At 35.7% G+C, this 18238-nt stretch overlaps 1 protein-coding gene across 1 annotated transcript in view; it reads right to left on the bottom strand.

Moving 5' to 3' along the window:
* The window catches only part of SKAP1 (src kinase associated phosphoprotein 1), a 130339-nt gene that overhangs the window by 41583 nt on the left and 70518 nt on the right, over nt 1-18238 (bottom strand). The window contains exons 4-6 of the mRNA XM_029283044.1: nt 16567-16691; nt 13403-13466; nt 5876-6016 (exon numbers count right to left, since the gene is read on the bottom strand). Coding sequence (XP_029138877.1) covers nt 5876-6016; nt 13403-13466; nt 16567-16691 — 330 coding nt within the window. The remainder of the gene's footprint in view (nt 1-5875; nt 6017-13402; nt 13467-16566; nt 16692-18238) is intronic.

The raw sequence follows: 18238 nt of genomic DNA, 5'->3' as shown, positions 1-18238 counted from the left end.
GGTGTATAGAGGTTATTAAAGAGGTGCTCATGAGTAGAGAAGATGCATGGTGGGCAGTGTGGGTTGAAAAGAATTCATGGGAACAAACAAGAGGTTTCAGGTGTGGGTCACAGAAGGTGTATGGGGGGCAGTGTGGATCAGGAAAAATACATAGGGATGTGCAAGATATGCTGCATGATCAAGCAGGAGGGCTGTGGAGGATGAGGAGAGTGCTTGGGGTGGCACAGAGTGGAGAACTAGTGAGGGGGTAGCATGGTTGTTTCCTCTTTGTTCCACTTTCCTTCCCCTTCCCTTCCCTATCTTATCCAGCAAGCAGGTAAGTAACTGCTGCTGGGAGGAAAGGGAGCAAAAGAATGCGAGACTGGTTGGGAAATGTCAAAGAACATTGAAAATAAAATTCCAAAGGAGCCACAGCTTTCCCAAAATTCATTCCCTTGGGAGTCATGAGTCCTGGATTTTGGATACATTCTATAAGCTAGCCCTCTTGAAGAACCAAGATTCATACATGGTTGCCATATGATCGACCATTTCATCCAATTAAAGGTCATGATGACAGTTTTAGTAGTATATAAATAAGGCAGGGTTTTCAAGCAGTCTCTGAAACTCATTGCCACAGGATTTTGAAATGGTCACCACTCAAGAGCTGCATGGTTGATTAACTGCCCAGATAAAATCTACTTGTTAGTATTTGCTGGCTATGACAAAAAGCTAAATAGAGCCTGAAAATTGCCACCCTACTATGAATGTACTTGGTTAGTCATCAGAAGAAAGGATAAAATTTGAAATGAGCCACTGGTCTGATTATTGCAGGAACCCCAAAAACTCAGCAGATACATTTTTTATTTGTTTCTGGGTTTGTGTGGCATGCTTTTTATTATGCAAATAAAATTCTCAGTTGTGTTTGAATGGTTTTTTAAGAATGGAACAGAATGAGCTGCTTAGAAGAAGGAGAGAGTCAGAAAGATAATTTCCTCAGCAAGTCATCATTGCTAATGAAGTTTTACAAAAACAGATACAACCAAGGAAAAATAAAATTTCACAGGTGATAAATTTTTCCAATTTCCGAGGCAGAATTCGATAGGATTGTTAAATTAAGAGTGAAGGTGTCTGTTAGGAAGCAACGAACAATGATGGGTAATTTTATAGAGTGGAAAATTGAATCAAATTGCAACATTAAAACACAGCTCCTTGGAGGATCTGCCCCAAATGCAGGCCTACTTCAGTATATCAGTTGGAGACTTGGGGGAAGGGATATACTGTATGAATGGAAGGATTGTGCAGTTGTAAACAGCATGGAGATATGGCTTCACAATGTCTTTAAAATCTCCAGGTTGAAGAGAGGGGTGGGTAGGATAGGAAAAAAAGTGGGGTGAGGAGAGGCATGAGACATCTTCAATCAGATTCATGGGAGGGATCTAATTTGCCACAACTACCAGAGCTTTTTTAAACTTAAATCTGAGCTGGCATGTATGAGAGAATAATGATATTAGTGCTTCTGAGCATCTTTAGAGTATTTTATTTTTAAAGTTATGCTCTTGTCCCAGTAAATGAAGTAATTTGATTGTGTAAAGACTGATGTGAAATGTTACTATCCACAGCTTTATCCTCCATATCCGTATAGCTGATGTGAAAGTCCATGCATGTACTTGACAATCAGATGGTTGGGTGCTATTCTTTAAGAGATGTCAGGATTGTAAGTACTTATTAATTCTAGGGTACAGTTGTTAGGAAGATAGGTTTATAGGCACTGAATTATTAAATATTTGTTTGATCTGTCAGTTAGATTGCTGACCTCGGAAAGTATAGATACTTTAAAAAAGCAAAAAAACCAGAAGTGTCTATGTTTTTATTTATCAAATCTCACTGAGATCATTCCTGAATTCAAAATAGCTAGTACTTCCATAGAATGGACACAAAAATTCAAACTGAGGACCCTAACTAAATAACTAAATAAATAATGTAGATTAGTCATTTTTCTCTTATAATAATGAATGAAGAATAAGGTAAGAATAGAAAATCATGTTCACAATAATTATTCTATTTCCAAAGGTGGTTTGTGACTTAGAGATTCAAATACAGGATGGAAGTAATCAATTTCTTTTCCAGAATCTTTCTTCTGAAGTTTGCATCAGATGGTAAAGTAATACCTTGGAAAAAAAATGTTTATTCTATGTTGCAACCATTAAAAAAAAACGCTAGCAAAGATACTGTAAAGTGTGTGGTCCTTGAGGAAAGACCTTCTTTTGACAGAGCGTGATATTTAAATATTAATATTTATGCAGAATTGGAAAATCCCTAACTTTGTCCATGAGGTGTAGAATACCCAAAGGACAAAAGTGCATTATCCTTCTCTATTAATTATCTTTTGCACTGGAATCAGAGAAAAAATTCTCTCTAAAAGATTTTGTAAAATTCATTCTATTTTGTCTTCTTCAGATGGTGATAGCACTTAGAATCTATCTTTCCTTTTCTTCTACTTAGGGCTTCGGGGAGAGGGAGAAAACCCCCTGAGAGGACATTGAAAAAAAGCTAGATGAAGAATCTATGACTTCTACATGAATCAGTATACAGAAAAGCATGGTTCTTCTCCATCTCCCTATTCTGGTATTCAGTTCAGAGATGCAGTACTCTTGTGACCTTTGTTGCAGCGACCCTGCATCATGTCTGAAGGATTGGGACTGACAGAAAGGAATGCTGCCAAGGCCTGAAAGCTAGTCCTTGGGTCTCAGAAATGAGCTTGCCAGATTCTTTATCCTTATCAAATTGCTATTCTTGCCCAGAATATTTGTCTGAGAGACCATGGATTTTTATAATGTGTGGCTTAGGTTTTTCATATGTGCAGTGATTTGTATACCAGATACTTTAGACTTTGCAGAGTTAGCTACAAGCAGTCTGGATCCACTATAGCCCTAGCAAATTGTTTTTTCCCCTCGTGTGGTTGCTCTCTTTCTTATTTTCTCTTATTTCAATAAATATCTTTACAAAGAAGAAGTTATAATTCCCAAGGAGCTTCAAAATAGACTTTCCACTCTGATCCTGGAATCCTCATTTGGAAGATGTCTAGACCCTTTTGTGTGGCTGTGTTACATGCACAAGAAAAGATATGAGCATGTCTGGAAATGTAAGTTCTTTCTATATACAGAATGAAACTGATATGCAGATTATCCTGCATCAAGATACCAAGAAATCCTAATCAGACTGGTGGAACAAATTTGCCATTCTCCATGTGCACTGGGCAGAATGATGATTTAGTGTGGATTACTAATCCTATTGTCTTAGTTTTGCCCCCTCATATTAACAGAAAAGAGAACGAATATTCCTATGAATTTTGGTTGTGCTGATTAGCATGAATGAACCTATCATTATGATTTCATCTTATAGCCTAATGAGTAATTAGGAAATTTAAGAAATAGTTTTAATGACAGGGAATATTTTCCTTAATAACTTAGAAAACTCTCTCTCTTGCATTTAAAATGTATTAGCAGGGATAGAAGAATGATTTATAACAGATTATGAGACATAAGAGTCAAAAAGCTCTGTTTGCAGGCCCAAATAGTTTCTCTCTTTGTTTAATTCATGTATGATCAATAATTTTGTTGTCTAATTTAGCAATCTGTTATTTCAAATAAGTTCTGCTCACACAATGTAAAAACAAAGATAATAATTTTCTTTTAAGAAAATTAACTTCTGTATTATTCGTCATATTTTTTATTGCCTTGGCTTCAGCACTGCCCTTGTTTATAGAGACATTACTCATTTATACAGATATATCTATGCCTCTATGTGTTGTTTACCCCAAGAGTTCCATTTATTTTTTTACTCCATCAGATATTGATACAAATAAACTTCACAGAATTCAGTATCCCATGAATCTCAGCTTTCAAAATCCCTAATCTGAAACCTTTTTTACAATCAATTTTCAAGTGATACTCAATTTGGGTGAGGACAAAGTACACCTTTCCTCTTTGGAACAACACAAACAGTCTTTCCAGAGGCCTTCCAAAGAACAGCTAAGCCTTAGTATTAATATTTTGGCACTGGGGCAATATGAACCCCATTCTGACAATCACATGAGATCAACACTGGGAATTTAAGAACATGAGTTATCCTTGTAACAATACTTTTTTTTTAATCCTTGAGCAGGGAAATGTTCTTTTAGCCCAAAAAGTGCAGCTTCAGAATCAGTAACATATGGCTTTCTCATGCTTCATGGGGTAGTTTCTCCTCCCATTGGCATAGATTCTTACCAACCATTTGGGCTCCAATGTTAGCAATACATTGACATAATTAGGAGAAAATACCAAATGGATAAGTACTGGTATAGCAAATGTCTGTGGAGATTCTCAGTCCACAGACTGAGAAAGTCCACATTCTGGATAGAGAGGACCATTGGTTTGAAGGAGAGGTAAAAGAGGTCATTTACGTTAACACTGAGCAGCCCTCTCTCAAAAGAGGGGAAAGGGTAAGACATCACCTATCTCCTGTCTACAACGCAGTCCTTTCAGCAGTTTCAAGAAAATTCAACCCCCATTTGCACTCTGATACGTGTGACCCTGAGGGGACAGATAAGTGGCTTCAAGAGCTCTCAGAGAGAGTGCTAACGATCAGATGACCGCAAAGAAATATGATCATTCTAACCCCCTTCCCCTCATTCTGTCAGAATTAATCCTTCCATTGCCAGCACCATCCTGCCAGAACTGATGAAGCTACTTGGATAAGAAGCAAAACATTTTCTCAAGGAAAAAAAAGTACTATTGCCTTTTGAAAAAGCATCTTTGAGACATACTGGTATGGCAATAATACATGTTGGGCTTTGAAAGACAATAGAGATTTGCTGCCATGATGGAAAAGCATTGGAGGTTTTTCAGTGCAATTATTTATATTTATAAATCCTTACATTTCTGAACTGAAAAGTGTTTCCTCAAATTACCTATGATATGTTTTTGCAAAGCAATGGATAAACATACATAGATATCTGTGCAGTAATACATGAACTGCAGGAGAGGGAACATTTTAACAATTTACTTTTTGTTTTAATAAACAGAGGGACAGGATGCTAGTTTGGGAATGATTCGAGTGGAACTTGAGATTGGGATGAGATACTCAGTTATTAGCTGAAATTCTCTGTGCTCAACTATTTGCCAATAAGTCAAGCACCAACTGGCTGCTCTTTACTCTAGACTTGCCAACATATGGCAAGCAGGCTTTTCTACAAATTCGTGTTCCTAGCTCTTGATATTGCAAATAGTCAGAACAATTTTAATCAATTTCAGATGTATTTTACAAATGGGAGACTGAAAGCTTGTTTCATAGAATCCTCTTGATTATACTTCTGATTTCATGCTGAAAGTAACATAAAACTGAAAGGATCAATAATGCACCAAAACTAAACATGGTGATAAGTGCTTATTTTCAGCATATAGCTTAGGTGTATTATTGGCCCAGAATTTGTAGAAAACCCTGCCATATGTAAAAAGAAGACCAGAGAAAGTAATCCAGTGATATATGTCATTCTGTCTTTTCAAATAATCTAATTGTTTTTTCAGCCAATTGAGGTAATTCGTACATATTTCTAATCTGACTTTTTTTTTACTGACTTTCAGTTGCAAATTGTATAAGCATGATGTTTTGTATAAATTATTTCGAGTAAATTATTTCATTGACAAAAAAGTCCTTTAAAATATAAGTAAACTTAAGTAAACTATCTGAGTAGTCTTCTCCAAAGTACTGCCCTACAAATGGGTTAAAACTAAAACTTCCAGTATTCCTAACTTGAATGACTCACCTGGAAGAACTTCATAAATGCACTCTTTCTCCTGCACCATGGGCTCCTCTTTGTCCAGGTCCAAAGTGAAATCCTGACTAAATGTTACACTTGGGGTATCAAAACTCTCTATGTCATCATAAGCCTCTTCTTTATCAGTATTACTGTGGTCCTTTTCCTTCTCTTCTTCTTCCTCTTCTTCCTCCTCCTCCCCCTCTTCTTCCTCACAGGGGATAATGAAGGAGTTCATATCTGAAAGATAAAAAAGAAGAAAATAATAATAAGCTATGGAGAGAGAGAGAGAGAGAGAGAGAGGGAGCCATTTGCCTGGCAGATACAACAAGATTACTGCTTGCTTGCTAAAAATAAAGGTAGCAATGCCCCTCTGGAATGCCAACATCTTTTTGTGTTGCCTTTTCCATTTACGTTTCATCACGTGGCCAAATCCATGCACAATCATAAAGAAAAACAAAGGGATACAACTTTCATCCCCCCCATAACAATCAGAACAAATGTTCTGAAAGGAAGTAACTTAATTCTAACAGCCTAGTAGACCACATTCTGCTGAGATCCTTATTTCTATTATTACAAATTCATGAAGACACATAAAACTTTAAAAACTTAATAAAATAACCTCTGCTATGCATACAGTGCAAATGCCACAGAAACAGTGGTGTGCTGCAGATGCCTTATTCTGGTTCATGAAATTGTTACATTTTCTGAATTTTGCAACTCAATTGAAAGCAGAGCTCAGCCATGATGCCCAGTGCACTGATTAGCTGTTTGGCAGTTTGTGATATAGCATGGTGGCAGCAGTGGAGCCAGAAGAGTTGCTTGTTATAAATTTATTAACATAGCATGAAATTTTAACATGCCATCTCCTATTGTATTTATACATCTGTGGGTCAAAACTAGAACTAGCTATGGAATTCAGTGCAAGGGATTCCCATAACAGATAGGAGGATCTTAAATATTAATGCAGATACATCTTAAATCTGTAATTCTCGCAAGCAGGGTATTATTCTCACTGTTAAGCAGGATATTATTCAAAGTATCTATAAACTTAACTAACAACCTATACATGAAATTTGGTCCCACCATCAATGAATTTTTAGAGTGAAAAATGTAGCTTAGTAACAAAAACAACAAAGCAATAATAAATTTTATTTTCTATCGTAGTACCTTAAATAGCATTCACAATATGGGCTTTGCATTTTGACCAGCAGAGGACGCTTTGAGAGCATGCATCGTTTATAACTCAAAAAATGTCTTCACAAAAGTGGAAATGTGATTTTAGGTTTTGATTAATCCATCCTGCACATTAAGTTTCATTATTTTCAGGTTGGTTTATATACCTAAAAGGTATCCAGAAAATTGGGAAGAATAAACCCTGTAGACAGTACAAAATAAAATAAAACAAAAACAAGACATGGCATATTTTGGATTTCGGGTAGATTTGTCTCAATTCAGATGACAAGATCATAGATCTGAGATTTTTAATCAGTCTAAAAAACCAACTAAATACATTTCTATGAATATTGGATTAAGGCTCATATACATTTCCTTTAAACAAGAAAAATGTGGGAGAAATATCTTTTATCATTATTCCCCACCTTGAGCATTAAAACTATGATCAAAATTTGCTAAGAAAATGCTAGCTTGTATGTCATGATCTGGATATGAGGGTGTACTTTTAGAAGCTTATTACTTTTCTACCATAGCTATCCTTGCCTGTACCTTTTCTTCTTAGTGATGCATTCTTCAAATCTCTCTATTTCTTTAGCAAAACCTTAATAGCCCCAAACTCATTTTGTTTGGTGCTTTCACATATCACCTGGTTTTCTTTCATTTTAAGTATGTTTATTGAGCAGGTACTATCATATCTAGGCCACTTAACAACCTGCTGCAAGTTCAATAATTACCAAATATTGCCATTTAATTGGTGAAGTAAGGGAAGGTTCAAATTATCTTCATGTGTACTGCAAGAATAAAGAGGCCAGAAGACTAGATGTGCATCGATGTATTCTTCCATGTAATGAGAAACCCTGATTGAGCCATACTAAGAAGAGCTCCAGAGTAACCTGTATAACTTATAATAGTGTGTGTATGTTGGGAGGAACATAGTGTGTGTATGTGGGGATAAAATACTGGATTTTATCCAAGAACACCTGATTGAAATCTGTTCATCATTAAACTTCTTATATAACTTTGGGCTAATCAGGATTTCTCTTCCTAGGTGATTTATTTTTGTAAGGATAAATGGGATTACCTTTGATGTTAGTCTTTAATTGACAAAACACTTAAAATTAATAAGAAAATACTTAGAACAAAGTTATCCAATTTGGAGTTTTTGATTAAACTTTGCCTTAAATTTTCTGTGACTTTCAGACGTCACTGTGTTTTATGATTTTGTCTAAATGAGTACATCTATTGAAAAGCTAAGCTAAGCTAAGATTCTTAGAAGTGTATGCAGATGTTTTTGTACAATGATAGAAAATCTATTTTAAATGCAGACACATATCCAAAGTTCTTAGGAATTTAAGAAGAGTTCACTGGCGACACAATTCTACTCAAACAAGGAGGATTATTTCTAGCATGATCATCTAATGCAGATTAGAGCTGTAAATTGAAAGGGAGATATCAGATGCTCAACCTAGTTTTAGAAAAGGCTAAGGAACAAGAACCATTATTGCTAATTGCTCAATAATTGAGAAAGCCAAAGAATACAAAAAGCTAATATGTACTTCACTGATTACAGAAAGGCCTTCAGTCATGTTGACCATGTGGAATATATTTTAATAATATCATTGTTCTCATGTCAAATTTATACATAGTCAGGAAGCCATAGTCCTGACAAAATATGGCAAAAAGACTGGCTTTAGCTCAAAAAAATAAGTGAATGAAGGCTATATATTCTACATTCATTCAATGTGTATGCTAAATGTATATTGAAAGATGCTGAATCGGAAGAAGATGAACATGATTTTGAATTCGGAGGAGGAAACATCAATAAGCTGCTCTGTGTTGATGAGACTACCCTAATGGCTGAAAACGGAAATTATTTGAAAGCTCTAATAATAAAAGGAGTACAGTGAAAAATGGGCTAAGATTAAATATTAAAAGACCATATTAATAACCATACTAATAACAATTACATAAATAAAATAAATAAATACAAAATAAAAATATAAACAAACAAATAGTGAGTAGCTTCTGCCTTTTAGGGTTAAGCTATCGACAGTAAACGAAGTAGCAGTCAAGAAATAAACCCCAGACTAGCACTTGATAGGGTAATTATAAAGACCTTAGAATGGGTGCCTATTGGATGATCTGAATAGGCCAGGGTAGGGACAGATCATCCTGGAGAAGATCTGTCTGTGTGATTTCTAAGAATAAAGCTATGAGGTAGAAATGTACAAAGTCTGGATGACTGGTGGATCTTCTGTTGCAATAGATCAAATTCTTCCTAGAGAAATTAGGGAACGAAAGGACAGGAGCATAGCTCTCTTAGCCACCATGTGGTAACTAGGATGCAACTGAGATAATGTGGAAATTGATTTAAAAAAGAATATTAATAAGGAGACGGAATTGGGAAAAGCTCAAACTACTTATATCCATGCATTAAAAAACACATCAATCAGATATCCTTTCGATTGACCAACTCTTTTGAAGAAGGTAACAATAGATATATTCAAAGGACCTATAAGATTCTTCAACAGTAAAGGAAGTTGTTTTCAATATCTGGAAGCAAAATCCATGTGATATATATTGAAAATATAGATAACAATATTCTGTTTGCCTTGGATCTAAAACGTTTGTTTGCCTTGGATTTATTGGAAGCATTTATATGGACAATACCAAAATCATGGACACCATAGTGTCCTGCAAGGTTTGTGCCATCGTTATATTCCTGCTTATGGAGAACTCAAATTATACCTGCATCAAGTGTAAACTGATTGGATTGCTGGAAGAGAAGGTGGAGAATCTAGAGGCAAACCTTATTGCCTTTTTTGATAAAGTGATTAAAGCAGTGGAAGTGCTGTGGATCTAGTACTTTTGAATTTCAGTGAAAGTGGGATATCTCAAGGTTCTGCCTTGGGCTCAGTGCTGTTCCACATTTTCATTAATGATCGAGATAAGACAATAGAAGGGGAACTAATCAAATTTGCAGACTACATCAAGATGGGGAAATTGGCAACACCTTGGAAAATAGACTCAAGATTTAGAATTTTGACATACTTGAGCTTTGGGCTCTATCCAACAAGATGCAGTTCAATGGTGAAATAAGTAAGGTGCTGTCTTTGGGCAGGAAAAAATAAATGCACAGGGTAGAATAGGGAGTACCTAGTTCAACAGTAGTAACTGTGAAAGGGATCTAGGTGTCCTAAAGGACCATCATTTAAGTATAAGCCAGCAGTTTGTTGCAGCTGCAAAAAAAGTCAATGCAGTCTATATCAATAGAGTGATAGCATCAAGATAACAGAAGTTATAGCACTGCACTATACTGCACTACTGAGGCCACAACTGGCATACAGTGTCCAGATCAAGTCACCACAATAAAACAAAGATGCTGAGGCCTTAAAAAGTGCAGAGAAAAGCAACAAAGTTGACAAAGGTCTGGAGGCTAAACCATATTATGAACAGTTAAGGGAACTAAGGTATGTCTAGTCTAACAAAGAGAGATTAGAGGTGACATGATAGCTATCTTCAAATACATGAGGGGATGATACAGAGAAGAGGGAATTGACTTATTCTCCAAAGCACCTGAGGGCAGAACAAAAAACAATGGGTGAAAGCTCATTAAAGAGAGATTCAACCTGGAACTAAGGAGAAATTTCCTGATAGGTGTGAAACATTAACCAATGGAATAGCTTGCTTCCCAGAATTGTGGGTGCTCCATTGCTGAAGGTTTTCAAGAAAAGATTGGACAGCTATTTGTCCAGGATGGTATAGGCCTCCTGCCTTGGACAAGAGGTTGGACTAAAAGACCTCCAAGGTCTTTTCTAGTCCTATGATTCTATGATTCTAAGGTATACAGTACCTGATACGTTAACTGAAGTCTGTGGAACCTAGGAACTGCTTTCAAGAGGTCAACCTCCAACGTCCCTTCCAACTTTATTATTATTATTATTATTATTATTATTATTATTATTATTATTATTATTATTATTATTATTATTATTATTATTATTATTAATCATCATCATCATCATCATCATCATCATCATCATCATCACACAGTCAGCCAGATGTTCAGACTGGATTTGGCATTTTTGTCTGCCTATCGAGACTTTACCAAGGACCTGGGATAGGCAGATGTGGATGTTTGATGGTATTACAGATATCGTCGCAGGATGGAAGCAGTTCCTAGTAAGGCTGCCTTTTGCAATTGACTAATGGCAAATTTGTCAATGCCAATGGTGTTCAAGTGGTGCTCCAGTTGTTTTGGGATTGCACCCAAGGCGCCTATTACTATTGGTACTACCCTTGCTTGCCTTTGCCACAGTCTTTCTATTTCTATTTGTACGTCTTTGTATTTTGTTATCTTCTCCAGTTCTTTCTCATCTATTCTACTGTCTCCAGGCACTGCAATGTTCACTATCCAGACTTTTTTGTCTTTCTTATCGACAATTGTTAAGTCCAGAGTGTTATGTTGCAGGTGTTTGTCTGTTTGAATTCTGAAGTCCCAGAGCAGTTTAATTTTATCATTTTCTATGACTTTCTCTATTTCATGATCCCACCAGTTCTTGCTTACAGGCAAATGATATTTCTTGCAGATCTTCCAATGCATCATTGTTGCTACTTTGTTATGCCACTGCTTGTAGTCAGTCTGTGCGATCTTCTTGCAGCAGCTTACCAGGTTGTCCACTGTTTCTTCAGCTTCTTTGCATAGGTGGCACTTACTGTCTGTTGCTGTCTTCTCAATTTTGACTTTGTATGCATTTGTCCTTAAGGCTTGGTCTTGTGCAGCCAGAATTAGTCCCTCAGTCTCTTTCTTCAATTTTCCTGCTCTTAGCCATTGCCAGGTCTTGTTATTATCTGCTTTCCCAGCTATTTTTTTAATGTGCTGGCCATGTTGTGCTTTGTCTTCCCATGCCTCTATTCTGTTCTTCATTTGGTGTTTCTTGTAGGCCAGTTTGGTCTCTCCAGGAGTCAGTAAGCCTTCCTGATATACTAATTTCAGTGCATCTTCATCATTGTCCTTCAGATATTTCTTCTTCAACCATCTGATGTACTTGCAGCATTCCATGCCCACCTATTTGCCTTGACAGATAGAGTCTGTCAATGTCACTGCATGGATGAAGGGCATGATTCATTGTCATTATTTTTCTGGTCTTCCTATCCATTGCTTTTAGTTCTGCTTGAGTCCAGTCCACTATTCCAGCTGTGTATCTAATGACTGGAATTGCCCAGGTGTTGATTGCCTTCATGGTATTTCCTCCATTGAGTTTGAACTTTAAGATCTTCTTCACTCTCTTGATGTATTACCTTTTTCTTGACTTCAGTGTCCTTGATGTTGTCAGCTTGAAGGATACCCAAATATTTGTAGTAATCTTCCTCATCCAGACTCAATGTTATTTTCGTGGGGCTTCTTGATTCCTTCAGTTTTCACTATTTTCCTTGTTTGATAGTTAGTGTGGTACATTTGTCCAAGCCAAACTCCATTGCAATATCTTGGCTATATATGCAGACAGTGTTGAGCAGCAATTCTATTTCAGATGATGTTTTTCCATACAGCTTCAGATCATCCATGTAAAGGAGGTGGGATAGTCTGGCAGATGTTTTTGATGTTTGATAGCCATGTCCTGAGTTATTTAGTATTTTCATTATTATTATTATTATTATTATTATTATTATTATTATTATTATTATTATTATTATTATTATTATTATTATTATTATTATAATAATAATAATAGAAAAAGAAAATCCTGTTGATGTGATCAGTATCCATATATGCAGCATTTCTGAAGGAAGAATAAGGGCATGAATTCTGGAATAGGATGAAAAAGATAGGTACGAAGAATTATAATACTAGCAACACTTATGTGGAAAATCTTGATAATAACGATCAGATAAATAAATAGATCTTGAAATCCTGTGGGATGCCAAAGATAAATGCAAATAGTCTTGTGATCATTGGGTGTAAGAGTGGTAAGCATAACTTGAGTAGAGAAGAATTTTTTAATATCTCCTTCAAAAATCTCTGAGTGAGTTGGGTGATTAACAAATATGAAATATAAACAAACAAACAAATAAATAAAATAAAGCAGAATATTGCAAAGTTGTTACCCGTCTGGACTTTACCAATATCATCCCGGGACTGGTATAAAAGTGAATATCTTCAGAGAAGGCAGAGATACAGGAGAGTGATTGTCAAAGGTCCAGAAGAACAGGATAGATATGTTCATACATGTGACACTGAGCATAAATGTCTGTTTTTTCCTCTCAGGTTCACTTGAACATTTAGGAAAATATTTCTTCTCCTTCCACTTTGTGAAAACTGAAGAGAATGACCACAAATTGATGGATTAATTAAGGCTACTGATGTCCATAGTTGATTGAGAAATATGTAATTGATTCATTGGTTAATTATTATAATTAAAGTATGGGTTTAATCCTTCCTAAGGGACTCACCTTTCAGCAGAAATGTGATATGATCTACCCAGTCTATAGCTTCTGCAGGATTAGCAGCTGTGAACTGCAAAAGAAAAAAAAATCAGAATGCCAAATGTATATAGATAATTCTCAACTTACAACCATAATTGAGCCCAAAATTTCTGTTGCTAAGCAAGACATTTGTTAGATGAATTTTGCCCTATTTTATAACTTTTCTTGCTACTATTGTTAAGCGAATCACTACAGTTAAATTAGTAACACTGTTGTTAACTGAATCTGGCTTCTCCATTGACTTTGTTTGTTAAAAGGTCACAAAAGGTGATCACATGACTCAAGAGCACTGCAACTTAGTGGTGGGATTCAGCCAGTTCGCACCAGTTCGGTAGAACTGGTGGCTAATTTTTTGTTGCCAAGGCCCAGAATGGACTTCCAGAAGCGGCATCCACACAGAGAACCAATTGTTCACATATTTGAATCCCACCACTGCTGTAAGTGTCATAAATACGAGACAGTTGTCAAGCATCTGAAGTTTGGTAACGTGACTATGGAGATTCTACAACGGTTATAATTATGAAAAACAGTAATAAGTCACTTTTTTCAGTGCCATCATAACTTCCAACAATCACTATATGAATGGTTGTAAATCAAGAACTACCTGCATTGATTTACATGCTGGATACTTAAATATGGCACCACCATCAGTGCAGATCACATGCCATTGGTACTATGTTCTACATGTAGTCTTCAACTTGTGACCACAATTAAGCCCAAAATTTCTGTTGCTAAGCAAGACATTTGTTAAATAAATTTTGCCCATTTTATGACTTTTCTTGCCACAGTTGTTAAGTGAATCACTGCAGTTGTTAAGTTAGTAATATGGCTGTTGAATGAATCTGGCTTCCCCATTGACTTTATTTGTCAGAAGGTCACAAAAGGGATCACATGACCCAAGGACACTGCAACCATCATAAATATGAGTAAATTCTAAGTGTCTGAATTTTGATCATGTGACCATGGGGGTGGCTGCAGTGGTCGTAAGTGTGAAAAACGGTAATTAGTCACATATTTCAGTGCCATTGTAACTTCAAACGGCTACTAAATGAACTTTTATAAGTCGAGGACTACCTCCATTCATTCATTCATTCATTCATTCGTTCATTCATTCATTCATTCATATGTACGTCATTATTAAGAATGAATTCAGAGCCACATGCAACAATGATATCCTATTACTTCCTTGGATCATTTGAAATGCAGTAGAGTTTTTTAAGATAGTTTATCCATTCAGTTGCTGAATCAGTGAACAATAAGAAAGGTAATGATTTAGATATGAATAGGTAAATAAGCCTTATACAGTAATATTTTTGTCTGGACAAATATCAGAATGTCCTTCATTTCCACAACTATTCATCTCTTCTCATTCTGTGTAAAATAGTCCCCCCCCCTTTTTTAAAAATGTTATTTTTACATTTGTTCACTTATTTTAAAAATCTAAATAGACTCATTGAGGAATGAGGAAGTGAACTTTTCTGTATGTCTGAGTTTACTTTGGAATCCCAGAAAGCACATATCATCTCATGCAATTCACATTACTCACGTAGACCATGTGAGTATTTTTAAATAATCATAAAAGGGCACACCACTTTTCTCAGAAGAGGCTGTCCATATATATATTGAAAGGAAACCAAACAATGGTCAATGTGTGATGACTGGAGATACATCAGATTAAAATGCAAACTCTGCCACAGGAATACACTGGTGTTGGAATAGATTTGGGGACCAAAAATAACACGCATGGAGAAAGTTATGCATTAATAGATTTATGTTAACAATGTAGATGAAGATTCAGATATTGACTCACAATGCCACATCTCTTTGGGTGATATTCTAGGTCAGGGTGTATTTTGAAAGGGGAATTATTTCACTCTACTAATAAGGCAGAGGATATTTTGCTTCGCTATCACCTTGCTCAATATAAGGAAGGATGCAGAGATAAACACTGAATGAAGAGTCAGAAGAATAGCTAGCTATCAGGCTAATCAGGGGAAAAAAGTATGGGAATGAGAAGCAGCAATCTATTAGATCCAAAGAACAGGGTCTGGTTCACTTAAGATATTTTGAACAGCCTTGAATCTCAATTAATTTTACTGGGTGGGATTTTCACATGTTGATTGGGTTGTGTCAACTTCAAACTCAGCATAAATTAATTCATATTAGCTCTGGAGCAACAATGTCTAGGCCCTTCCACTGGATAAGTTAAGTCAAGTAGAATGAGAAAAACAATTGTGCAGGGGGATTACAGTGGCTTTTAATTCAGTTTTTAATTCTACATATTTTGATGTAAATGTTGAATATGCATTAGTTAGTAGAAAGAAAGAGGAATATCTCATTCCCTTAGCAAAAAATTATAAAATCTGAATGTTGTGCACAGGAGAATATAGGATTCATGCTAAAAGCAAAATTTCCCAGAACAATTTCAATGGCTATCAGACAGCCCCAAGCCTGAGGAATGCAAAGCAAGGCATTTATTAAATCATGGGAACCGCAGAAAATAGAACCACTGGATTTAAATGGATATAAGAAGTAACACTGGCAGAGGGCAATCAATACTTCAAAATAGCTTCATTTAAGTAGTTGTAGTAGTAGTAGCAGCAGCAGCAGTAGTAGTAATAGTAGTAGTAGTTGATTATTCTTGATTATTCCTATAACCATGTGAAATAAAACAATTCCAGGAAAAAAATAGATTAAAAAATACAGCAGTGAAATATATATGTAGTAAACATAAAGAATCATAATACAAGTTTTTGTCTTGCCATGCCAAGCTGACTTTCTAGCTAAATTCTGGGGCAAGCATTTCAGAGCAGTTCAAAAACATTTTAAGCTTTATATAGTAAAATATTCTTTAAGTCAGGATATTAGAATTTTACAACTAATTAAGATAAATGGATGGATAAATAAACAGATAGACAGTACTGTTTATAAAATTCTACTTGGGTAGACCTCTACAAACATGATTAATGACAAAGGAAGCCCAAACATTTCACTGAGTATCTTCCAAGATACAGAATGTAGAATGTCATCCTTCCCCTTATTAAACACTTATTATGACTAAATTTCTTGATGAAAACTCTTCCTACAGTTCATGTTGGCAGAAAGAATTTTCCATGTCTGTTAATTATTACCTCATAGGTTCGTTTACCAGGAGAAGTCAACTCAAAGCAGCAATCTCTTCGGGAATCCTTGCGCAGATAGGGAACTAGCTGAGCGTGGTAGTTCTCAATAGCAAATATGCCTTTTGGTTGTTTGCCTATATAATAGCAATAGCAGTGATGAGTCATTATTGGTATTCATAAATTTTTAATTGCTATCTTGTTTTGTAATTACTTCTCCTATTTAAGGTCTTCAAGATTCCTTATATTTAGTTTTTACTTATTTATTTATTATTAAATGTTATGCCAGCCATATCATTATCAAAAGTGACTTTGGGCATCTTATAGAATGATGACTAAAGTATGGACAGCAGAGAAAAATTTAATCATTCTTTTATTCATGCCATACAGGCAGTCCTCAGCTTATGACCACAATTGAGCCCAAAACTTCTGTTGCTAAGTGAGACATTTGTTAAGCGAGTTTTGTCCCATTTTACAACTTTTCTTGCCATAGCTGTTAAGTGAATCACTGCAGTTGTTAAATTAGTAATCCAGTTGTTAAATGAATCTGGCTTCCCCATTGACTTTGCTTGTCAGAAGGTTGCAAAAGGGGATCACATGACCTTGGGATACAGCAATGGTCATAAATATGAACCAGTTGCCAAGCATCTGAATTTTGATCATATGATCCTGGGGATGCTACAAAGGTCGTAACTGTGAAAAATAATCATAAACTCACATTTTTCAGTGCCATTGTAACTTTGATTGATCACTGAATGAACTGTTATAAATCAAGGATTACCTGTACTCCTTCAAAATGCATTTTATTTTAAGAAAAAAAAGTTCCCTCTTATGAATCACTTGAGCCCCATTAGAAGGATGTACATTCCCTTTTATATTTTCATTTGCATATGAGCTTGACAATCAGATACATTGGCATTAATGATTTAATTTAAAATGTCATTTTTGATTATGGATGTACAATATTCTGGATATATAAAAGAGCTATGTTTTTATTGGAACTCTGACTTAGGACTAATATTCATATTACAACTGCCATACAGAATAAGCTTTTAATTGATCCATGCCTGATGAACTGCTCTGAGTGCACAGGATTTTTATTTTAGATTTTCTTCATTCTGGCATCAACCCTTCCTCTCAAGTTTGCAACAGCTTGAAAAAAATTGCACAGAAATAACTCTCCACTTCTGAACAGCTGCTAGATGAAGCAATTTAAAGCTGTCTCCATATGGCAGACTTGACATATGTATTTGCTTCAAGCTAATATGCAGGAGGGTAATAAAAAAGGGAGGATCATTCCACAGGATCCATGTTGCAGGATCAAAAGGCAGATTCTGACCAAAAGGCAGTGCTCCCTACCTTCCCAATTAAATCGTTGATTAGGACTGCTAGAAGATGCTGTTTTATTAAAACACATCTATTTTAGTGGGGAAGGAGTTTTTATAGCTACAGACAGAATTATGTTATGATATCACACCAGTGGATAGATGAAATATTCCAACCCCTCCCTCCCCCATTATAGGTGCTATGAACCCTTCCTTTTTTTACTTCCTATCAAAAATTATCAGGAAATCACATCACTAATGTATAGTGATTCACCATTTAATATTAACATTGTGATATCACGGGAACAAAATAAGGGTTGGGGTGTTATGATTGTCTATCAGTGATTCAGGAGAAGTAC

Source organism: Protobothrops mucrosquamatus, unplaced genomic scaffold, assembly GCF_001527695.2.
Source record: "Protobothrops mucrosquamatus isolate PMUCROS unplaced genomic scaffold, P.Mucros_1.0 scaffold10, whole genome shotgun sequence".
NCBI lineage: Eukaryota > Metazoa > Chordata > Lepidosauria > Squamata > Viperidae > Protobothrops > Protobothrops mucrosquamatus.
Note: the sequence above shows the minus strand (reverse complement) of the source record. Positions and strands in the feature narration are given on the sequence as shown.